This window comes from Sinocyclocheilus rhinocerous, unplaced genomic scaffold (genome assembly GCF_001515625.1).
Source record: "Sinocyclocheilus rhinocerous isolate Xijiao unplaced genomic scaffold, SAMN03320098_v1.1 scaffold240, whole genome shotgun sequence".
NCBI classification, from domain to species: Eukaryota; Metazoa; Chordata; class Actinopteri; order Cypriniformes; family Cyprinidae; genus Sinocyclocheilus; species Sinocyclocheilus rhinocerous.
Genome location: NW_015654534.1, coordinates 795,317 through 806,049, shown reverse-complemented (window position 1 = coordinate 806,049; position 10,733 = coordinate 795,317). Strand labels below are relative to the sequence as shown.

At 38.7% G+C, this 10,733-nt stretch overlaps 2 protein-coding genes across 2 annotated transcripts in view; one reads left to right on the top strand and one right to left on the bottom strand.

Moving 5' to 3' along the window:
- LOC107717605 (matrix metalloproteinase-23-like) overlaps window positions 1-6,816 on the top strand; it is an 8,985-nt gene extending 2,169 nt beyond the window's left edge. Inside the window, exons 2-8 of the mRNA XM_016524411.1 lie at window positions 1,159-1,301; window positions 1,568-1,707; window positions 1,841-2,008; window positions 4,763-4,927; window positions 5,335-5,445; window positions 5,637-5,763; window positions 6,621-6,816. Coding sequence (XP_016379897.1) covers window positions 1,159-1,301; window positions 1,568-1,707; window positions 1,841-2,008; window positions 4,763-4,927; window positions 5,335-5,445; window positions 5,637-5,763; window positions 6,621-6,816 — 1,050 coding nt within the window. The remainder of the gene's footprint in view (window positions 1-1,158; window positions 1,302-1,567; window positions 1,708-1,840; window positions 2,009-4,762; window positions 4,928-5,334; window positions 5,446-5,636; window positions 5,764-6,620) is intronic.
- A 1,917-nt stretch (window positions 6,817-8,733) lies between these two features.
- The window catches only part of LOC107717621 (choline-phosphate cytidylyltransferase A-like), a 9,553-nt gene continuing 7,553 nt past the window's right edge, over window positions 8,734-10,733 (bottom strand). Inside the window, exon 9 of the mRNA XM_016524432.1 lies at window positions 8,734-10,207. Coding sequence (XP_016379918.1) covers window positions 10,010-10,207 — 198 coding nt within the window. The 3' untranslated portion in view covers window positions 8,734-10,009. The remainder of the gene's footprint in view (window positions 10,208-10,733) is intronic.

Below are 10,733 nucleotides of genomic sequence, written 5' to 3'. Positions count from 1 at the left end.
TGCCAATCACAACACACACTGTCCCAGCTAACCAATCACAGCACATTTCGTATTTCAGAAGGCGGGCTTTCATTTGATACAGGAACTATTCGAGCCGTTCATGCCAGACTGGGGAGAGAGGTGTAATAATGTAAAATATGTGAAAAATAATGTGTTTTTCGAACAACCTAGTATGAGAGCCTGTTCTAGTACACCCCCAACACAAAATCAAGACTTTGTAAAAGAGCATAATAGGACCCCTTTAAGAAAGTCATAAAAGTGTATTCTCTTTACTTACATGTGTGTCCTTTTATTTCATTATTCAGTAGGGTTTTGTTTAAATACTTGTAAGATTTGTGTACATTTAGTACAATTAAGTGCACTTCTTTTTCAAAAGGGATAAGCTTGACCATTTGAGTGAAAAGTAAAAAGAATTGAAAAATTATGAATTTCAGAATGTCTTAGCATTTGGACTGTCCCTCTTTTGCTTTAAAGTGCCCCTATTATGGGTAATGAAAGGTTCATATTTTGGTTTTGGGAGTCCCTAACAACAGGTTGACATGCATGCAAGGTCAAAATACACTTTCATTGTCTTATAATATGCATTTATTTTTACCTTACTTGCTCAACGACTCCCAAACGATTTGTTTAACGATTCATTTTTCCAAACCCCTCCTTTGCGTGACCTTTGCTAATCTGTGGTGGTTGGTCTGATTGGTCTTATTTTCAAAACTTGACAATAGTGTTCTCCATTATGGTTTGACTTGATCCAAAGTGGAAGCTAGTATATCAGAGTTCACATGACCAGTGTTACAATTCTGCTTATTTGATTTGTGACTTAGAAACATTTCTTATAAATTTTACCTAGTGTTTCAGAATTCACTGTATATCTTGACATAAGTATGTCAATTTCCTGGTAATCACTATTGACCTTCCTTGATATCATGGTTGCTCAGTACATGGAGATCTAGCTTCCTGCAGAGTTTAGTTTGAACTCAAACACACCTGAACTATGTAATCAAGGTTTTTGCGAACACCTGGGCATTAAGCAGGTTAGGTCTCACATCTCCAGAGCTCAGCATATGATTAACAGTACTCATGTGGATCAGAGTCATCATTTGCGTTACACTTCTGGCTTGGTGGTTTGCTATATACATCCCTTTTCTATCTTCCTCTTAGGTGGCTAGTATTCAGTTGCATAAACCATGTGTGCAGACACTGGCACCTGTGGACACGAGGTCTCATCAAGGTCTGGCTCGACCCAAGCGCTATGCCATCAACCCACTGGGATACAAGTGGGAGCATTTTAACGTCACCTACAAGTGAGAGAGACACAGGATATAAAAAAAAATATGTTGAAGCTTTTCTGTTGATGTGCATGATTGTTGAATGCCTAAAGTATGACCAGACAGATGCATGAGATGATCTGGGGTTCAGATGATGAGGGATATTTTGGGAAGAGCAGATTGATTTCGGGAGTGTTGGGCTTTTGTAAATGTGCATTCTGATTGATAGCAGACACAGAGGCTCTTTGAAAGTGTGTCATTCATTTTTGGCTGGAAGCAATTTACGTTTCTCCCTCTTCAAGGATCACAAAGTTTCCCAACACACTGAATAAAGACGATACCCGCAAAGCTATCAGCATCGCCTTCACGAAATGGAGTGATTTTTCTCCTCTGACTTTCACTGAAATCACCAACCCCAACAAAAGTGCTGACATCACTATAGGTAAATAAATGTGCGGGAAAAGAGCCAAAGCATCAGGCATGTGCATTTTGGCAGGCTGACAGAGTACTTTATGCAGCTTATTAATCTGCTATTTTTGTATGAAACTCTGTAACACCTCCTTTTCCTGAGACAGGCTTCTACACGTACAATCACACAGATTGTTGGTGGTCTCCATTGCACCCGTGTTTTGATGGAATGAACGGTGAGCTGGCCCACGCCTTCCTTCCCCCACGTGGAGAGATTCACTTTGACAACCACGAATTCTGGATTCTGGGCAAATCCCGCTTCAGCTGGAAACAAGGTACTGCTCTGATACATTTATTTATTAAAATCCCAGACTGCAACATAGTGTTGGCCCAGATCCGGCCCACATCTGGTCCGCGTCTATTCCACACGGGCCAGAACACTATGTTGCTGTCTGGGGTGGATGTGCTTGTCAGAATACAAGTATAACATATCTGCTCATTGATTCCAGTATTCCAAACTTGGAACTTTTGACAGACTTGTGGTGCTTTAACCAGATTTTAGTGGTATTGTCAGTGCATTGTGGGAATGATAAAAAAAAGTTAGTGTAAATATGCAAAAGTGTCGCTGTTTAACTAATTTCCAATTCCTCACTTTTGGCACCTAAGTTTGAATTCTATTCAAAAAGCACGTTTCAGACAAAATTTGTGATTTGTGGAAAATCTATTTCTAGTCAAATGGAAATCGAAAGCACCAGGTGATTTTAGTTTCTAGGTCTTTTGTTTTGGTTCAAAATTTATTTGCTAAAACTTTGAACTGATGGTGGCGCTAGAGTAAAGTGTTGTACACTGTAGAGATGAATAGATGTATTTTGTAAAATGTGAAGTGTGAACACAATACAGGAAAGAGGAAATACGTCATGTAAGTAGACAGGTGATCAATTAAGACAGACCCACTGATGCCTTTTTTAGTGAGTTCTCTTTAGTGATAAGAAACTTTTGTTAACTGAATCAATTGAGCCAATTGCTTCTCAAAATAATTCACTGTTTTGAAGTGCTCAAAATGCCACAGGCTGGTCAAAACAACTCTGACAACTCAGTCCAAACATGTATAATGACACTTTTTACCAACTAACTGCAGATGTTCTAATTGAAGTGTAATCTATTAAATGTAATCTACAAATAAATGAAACCATTAAATATGAAGGTTTTGTCAAATTTGTGTTCTTGCATTAATGTAGTGCTTGTTTTATGTGGGCTTGGCAAAGATTAAGGTCACACTTTATTTTAAGGGCCAGTTCTCACTAATGAATTTGCTGCTTGTTAATAGTTAGTAAGGTAGTTAAGTTTAGGGGTATGATTAAGGGATCTAAATTATGGTCATGCAGAATAAGGCATTAATATGTGTTTAATAAGTACTAATAAACAGCTAAAATGCTAGAAATATGCATGCTAGTTGATAGTGAGAATTTGTCCTTAAAAAGGTCATATGATGTTGCTAAAAAGAACATTATTTTGTGTATTTGGTGTAATGAAATGTGTTTATGCGGTTTAACGTTCAAAAAACACATTATTTTCCACATACTGTACATTATTGTTTCTCCTCTATGCCCTGCCTTTCTGAAACGCGGCGATTTTTACAAAGCTCATCGGTCTGAAAAAGCAAGGTGTGCTGTGATTGGCCAGCTATCCAGTGCGTTGTGATTGGCCGAATACCTCAAGCGTGTGACGTTTCTAGTCGTGTCCTCTTTTGGAAGACCAAACAAAGTAGTTTCGCTTTCACAACGAAACACAGCGTCACACACGGCGTGCTTGAGTGAGCGGCGGCCGGCCGATTCGACGAAGGAGCAGCCGGCGGGCTTGCTGCAACCACATGTGACGACCCCGGGCTGGACTCCGCTTCGTCCACGGTGAAAGCCAATCCGGCAATCCACAGCGCGAAGTTGATGTATTTCCTCAGCGACCAGCACGGATCAGCTCCAGGCATGACGAAGCGGATATCGTCCTCTTTTGGAAGACCAAACAAAGTAGTTTCGCTTTCACAACGAATCACACAGTGCCTTCACGACATGGCAGCGGCAACAATACTACAGCGAGAATAAAAGTTACGCCTTGAACATTTGGGCGGCATTATGCAAATCTTCCCATATAGTGATGTAGACATGTGGGGGCGTGTTAGAATGAGCCGTTTTAGGTAGGCGTGGCTGACTCTTAACTTTTATAAAGAATGTCTCTTTGGATTTGAGACTTTAGTCTTTGCAACTTTACAGATCTTCTTTATGCACCAAGAGCTTGTAACACTCCAAAGAGAAAGGAGAAATTTAAATCGCATCATATGACCCCTTTAAAATAAAATGTTACTGAAATTAAGTATCATTCTTTTTTTCTTTTTTTATTATACACATATAATAAAATAAAATAAAATAATAAAAAATAAACCTACATTATAAAACTGACCTGAGATCAGTTAAAATATACAAACAAACAAAATAGGTATGCACATCCAAAACCTGAATTGGGCTCAGGTGCAGGAGAACAAAACAACAATAAATGGAAAAAGATAGATGTCTGCACACTGAAATTACAAATCCAGAGTTTATTTAAATAAACAGTAACATTGTGCCTGATGAAGACCTGTTTTGCGCTATTTTGTAAATAATCTTTCGAGGTCTGTAATTTCAGTGTGCAGACATCTATATTTTCCCATTATAGAACCATTAGACACTCGTTCATGGGTTTACCAGATCAGTTTCATTTATTGACAAACCATTGGATTTTTCAAACATTTTGGAAGTAAGGTTTGAAACAATATGGCATAATGAAGCTTTGTTTGCTGAAATCATGTGACTTGGGGTGTTTGAGACAAGCTCTGAACTACTGATTCGAAACAAAAGACTTGTAAATGTTGTGACGCTTCAAGAAGCAGTTTTGAGAGTGCTCATCACTAATTCACTTTGAATGTTAAACGTTTAAACTCAAAAATCCCATATAAGGAGATATCTTCATACACATGCTCAAAGAAATCTCACAATCCTCCATCTATTCTTCTTTCCCTTTCCTCTTTGATTTGATGGTGTGTTGTCTCTGCACAGGTGTGTGGCTGAATGACCTGGTCCAGGTCGCTGCTCATGAAATCGGTCACGCTTTAGGCCTCTGGCATTCACAGGACCCTAATGCATTAATGCACCCTAATGCAACGTGCACGGGTCAGAGGAACATCGCTCAAGATGATATCCGGGGCATCCAGCGCCTTTATGGTAAACAAAATATAGGTGTTTAAAGTCACAATGAAACAGAAGTAGTGACAGATCTTTTATTCCATATTGTGACATTCATAAACTGTAGGGCGGGGCTTGGTTCTATGAGTCAGTTGTTGATTGGATGTTGAGGTGTGGGCGTGGCATTTAAAAGTGGAGGCAGAGTTTCAATGACCAAAATGGTTGAAGAAGACCTGCAGAAGTCTGGCGTTTTCACCCGAAGATCCAGTTATTACATTTTGATTGAACATTATGAGATCAAAAATTAAACATGCACGGATGAATCGTTAACAATAAGATCTATAACATGCATTTAGAAAATAGATAGGTTGTTTTTGTATTGTATGAACCTTAAAAAAAGTGCAAAAATAACTATCTTCTATCATCTGCGTGTGTGTTTGCTTCAGGATGCATGGATAAGAAGCGTGTGTGTGATCCTTGGGCCCGCTTGGGTTTCTGTGAGAGGAGGCGGAGCTTCATGAAGAAAAACTGCCCGCAGCGCTGCGACCTGTGCTACGGTGAGACACTGAAAACATCCTCCTCCAACATCTCCTGCAGCGCTGGCTTCCCCTCCAAAAGCCTTTCGCTTTCACACAGTATTCTTCATTGTGCATGTGGACGGACATCGTCCATTACTTTAAATAGTAGTGATATTATAGACTCACACACTTGTACAGCTGACTCTTTAACGTGCGTGTTTGCTCCTCAGAGCCTCTGGATGCAGTGTCTACACCGACACCTCCTCCTGAAAATGTGAAGATCAAAATTGTGCCTCGTGGAAAAGTTGTGGGCTTCCGCTGTGGGACAAAAAATACCAGAGTGCCTCCAAAAGTCAGGTAGAGCGTCCTTAACCCTATAAAGCCTACTGTATTATATTTTGATACACACATTTCTAAGGCCTCTAAATTATTAACATGATCAAAACTTTGTTGAATTTACATACTTTTCTGTGATCTGATTGATAGTTTATAATTGTAAAAACGTCCATCTTCAGGTTGTGGTTCACGTGGCTTTTTGTTGTAAAATCTTATAAAATAAAATCTTTATCAAATGAATTTTAAAAAGTAAACATAAGAATAACTTTTATATTACTAGTAATATATTTCAAGATGAACACTTACTTGACTGAAGTAACTTAGATTTACTTGTTTATCCATACATAATTTTTTTTTGAAAAATCATGTTAAATTGTAAGTATCAAATATGATCATCAGGCTTTTGAGGAATGTTTATTTGTACATCTCTCAATCATTATTGTATTGCATCACATTATATGATTTGCCCATAATAAAAACTACAGAGCTTTGATCATAAAACTAAGCATTTAAAATATCATCTTACTGAGAGATATAGAGTGACAACTGATATTTGTATCATTTTATTTAAATAGTCTGCTATACTGTTATAAAGATGTCATTGATTTACATTACAAGCTATCAGAAATTAATCTTTCTTTTTGACTATATAAATATCAGCATCTGCACTAAATTGCATATTTGTTTTGGCCTCTGAATAAAACTGAGGTGTTTTTTCCTCCTTGAGTATGAGCTCCATACTATATGAGCCATAAAAGCCTGATATATCAAATATGATACTCAACAAAAAAACGCACATGCAATTATGGAATGCATAATTTTTTGAAGCTTCGTTTCTGTCCAGTTAATCTCAGCTGCTTTGTTTCATCTTTCATCAGCTGGTATAAGGACGGTGAGCAGTTGCTGACATCCATTCCTGGCTATATTGTAATTAAAGATCGGGACCTGCGGCTCGTGGCCAATGAATTTAATGAAGGCACTTACACCTGCCGCATCCATCGGCGCGGTAACGTCGTCTCTGCCAACTCGTGGGCCATCCGGCTGAAGCCAGAGCAGTCCTCCAACAACAGCTGATGTACTGATCACATGCTCTACCTCCAGGGCTTTAGAGCACTCAGACCCGCTGTCCTCTGCTGCAGCGCACACAGCTCTGCTTGCCGCTCAGAGTCATAATGGACGACCTGCACAAGCAGGGGTTTCCAACCTTCATAACTCTGAGATTCAAGACAATATTTGGAAGGATCACCAACTAGATTTTCTTTTGTACGTCTGCTGCAAAGACAACCAAGGTGCTTTTTTTTAATATTAAGGTTAATGCCACTTCTGAGGCATAAAATTTAGTTCTTAATTTTGTTTGCAAAGGTACAGTTTCATACTCAGCGGTGCATGTGAATTCCCCAGTTTTTCAGTAGCCTTGATTTGAGTGTTTTAAAGGGCCGTTCACACCATGGACTATAACAATTACGACAGAAGAAAAAATTCAAGCCAGTTTGTTTGTTTAGTGCTTTTTAAAAATGCAAAATAGCTTTACAGAAATTGTGATGTTAAAGGGATAGTTCACCCAAAAATGAAAATTCTGTCATTACTCACCCTCATGTCAAACCCGTTCAGACCTTCGCTCAACTTCGGAACACAAATTAAGCTATTTTTGATGAAATCCGAGAGCTTTCTGACCCTGCATAGACAGCAACGCAACTGAAACTGAAACACATGCGTCGTGGTACTCTCGTGAACGTGCGGCGGAGACCGACATGGAAGAGTAGAAATTGTTGAATAATGCTATTTTTGTTTTCTTTGCACACACACAAAAAAGTATTCTCGTAGCTTCATTACATCACGGTTGAACCCCTGATGTCACATGGACTATTTTAATGATGTCCTTACTACCTTTCTTAAACGTGGTAGTTCTGTTGCTGTCTATGGAGGGTCAGAAATCTCATGGATTTCATCAAAAATATCTTAATTTGTGTTTCGAAGACGAACGAAGGTACAGGTTTGGAACGACATGAGGGTGAGTATGCGAGAACTATCCCTTTAATGTTTATGACATCTTAATATCTTCAGGCCTTATAGTTGCATTTAGCAGATTACAGCTGGGCGATAATATAGTGACATTTTGCGATGAAATAAAAATATCAAGCAGTTAATATACTATACAGCAAATCTCAACTGCTTGATATTTTTACGTGAGTATATTTGTGGATAAAGTTGGATATGACAATTTATAACATTATACACAGGAACAATATCATTGGAATAATTTTCAGAATGTTTTTTTTTCCCAGCTGATGAATGATTAAAAACATTGACAGCCAATCTGAATCCAACCACTCACAGCTCAAGCATTTAAAGTGGCAGACGTGCTTATAAACAGAACGTTAGAACGTTTGAACTAATATAGTTATCATTCTTGGTGTGGATGGGCCTTTAGCTTTTTAACTGTAAAATTGTTTTAGTTTAAATTAGTTTAGACAAAATTAAGTTGGTTTTGCGGCTTACTGAAGTTTACTGACGGCCTCAAATGGATTGAAGTCCCCAAGTTGAGAACCACTTAGAGGCAGGTGTGGATCTGTGACTCGGATATGAGAATGAGTTTTTGAAACTTTTCTGTTCTTTGTCATTGGCTCATCCCTTTCTCTAAGACGTGAAGTACATTTTACAGAGTTCATACATGTATCATGACATTTTGTCAATTATGGTGGGGAATATGGTCTTGTTTACATGTGCTGGTGCTTTAGGACACACAGGGCTACTAAACTTTTTACACTCTTAAAAATAACGGTCCTTTATTGGCATCTATGGTTCCATGAAGAACCTTTAACATCCAATGAACCTTTACATTAAACAATAGGTTCTTCACAGTGGAAAAAGGTTCTTTAGATTATTCAAATGTTCTTCACACTAAGAAAAAATGGTTATTTTAAGAAATGATCACTGAAAGCTGTTGGGAACCAAAAATGGTTCTTCTATGACATCACTGTGAAACCCCCCTTTTGGAACCTTTATTTTTAAGAATGCAGCTGCTAGAACTAGTAATAGAATTTGGAAAGTGGAAATGTAACCTGAAATATCAAACATCTGTATCTGATGTTACGCCCATTTAACTATTCAGAAGTGATAGGTTAATGTTAGTTTTTTTTTTTAAATCATCTTTTTTCTAAAATCTTATGTTATTGGACATTAAAGGTGCTGTAGTACATAGTGTTTTTTGATCCCCATGAATAAGTAACAAGCCACAAGACAATACAAAAAAAAAAAAATTCTTTCAAGAGCTTTCACAGTCCTTTTGATTCTCAAAGATCATCTAAAACAAATCAAATCAATGTTCCTGACCACAAGAATGTCAAAGTTGTCTTTTGGTCCGCTGGCAAACACATATTCCTAAGGTCATCTTCTTGTCCTATGTGAACATGTAAACAAACAGGTCCTGGTAGTCTTTCGTGTTAACACTGTCCCTCAGCAGGCTTGGGTAAAGTAAACATTCAAGCAAAGCAAAGCCTTTCCAAAAAGACTGGGACCCGTGCCACAGACTAGCACAGGGTTTAAATGTGGGTGCCAGACGCCGTCACTGCCAGGCCACGAAATTATTACTTCACATCAGAGTCTGAGAGAGAGAGAGAGTTCATATGAGGAAAAACACCTAATGAACTTTAGCAGAAACATAAAAAGGTCAGAAAGACACACGAATGTTCAAAAAGAATGATTGAAAGTAAAAACATAAGCTGAGATGAAATACAGTAACCAGCATAAAATGAGAAGAAATATTCTAGAACTATACAAAGACGATTTCTGTCCCGGGATCCCTCCCCCATCCTGGAATTAGTCTCAAATTTGGTACCCTGTTCAAGTATGAAAAGATCTGGACAATGAAGGCAGGTGAGAGTGAGTTTTATGCACAATTGAGAATGAGATTACGTGCAAGCAGACGCTGTGTTATGAAACAAAAAAATGAGAAGCGCTAAAAATGCATAATTATGCAAGTTCCAGGCCGAATACGATCCAAGGAAAAGAACAACAATATGAGCTTTTTGGTTTAGTGGTGTGTGGCAAATCTCTGAAGCGAGAGGGAGACGTGGGATCAAAACCTTTAGAAAGTACGGGTGGAATAATTTGGTCACTATTGTGCATTTCAACATTTTTCATATTCAAATAAATCTTGAGCTAGTCCATCCTTCATTTATATTCTTGGCAACTCAAAATGGCTTAAAGAAAGCGTAGAAAACATGAAGAGCTGGTTGTGAGCTTGGTTTCTAGAACGGATGTCGAGCTAGTCGTCCTCATCTTTGCCTGTGCAGTGTGCGCTGCTGTGATGAGGAGGAGGAGAAAAGAATGGTGAGGAGGTGAAGAAGGGAAGACGGAAGGTGGGGGACGGCGAGCGCTCCTCGCGGACGGGACTGCTGCTGGGGCTCTGTCTGGGACTGATGGCCTGTAACATCCGTCCTTTTCCCTCTTTCAACATGTGCTTCTGTTAGACACATAATACATATATATTAGTGATTATTAGAGATATTAGTTAATTCATCTGGAGACAAGCACGTATTTTAAAGGGGTCATATGATGCGATTTCATGTTTTCCTTTGTCTTTTGAGTGTTAAAAGCTGTTTGTGCATACAGAAGATCCCTAAAGTCGCAAAGATTAGAGATAATCTTTATAAAAGTGAACGCTCAGCCACACCTTCCTAAAACGGCTCGTTCTAACACGCCCCCACGTGTCTACGTCACTATGTAGGAAGATTTGCATAATGCCGGCCAAATGTTCACGCAAAGAAAGAAGGCGTAACTTTTATTCTCGCTGTAGTATTGTTGCTGCCGCCGCCATGACGTGGAGACGCTGTGTGTTTCGTTGCAAAAGCCAAACTACTTTTGCAGACACAAAAGAGGACACAACTAGAAATCAGTGGTTAAGTTTTATTTACAACACTGTTCCAGAACACTTCAACCCAAATATCCAGATGTGTGCAGCACATTTTATGGAGGACTGTTTACTGATC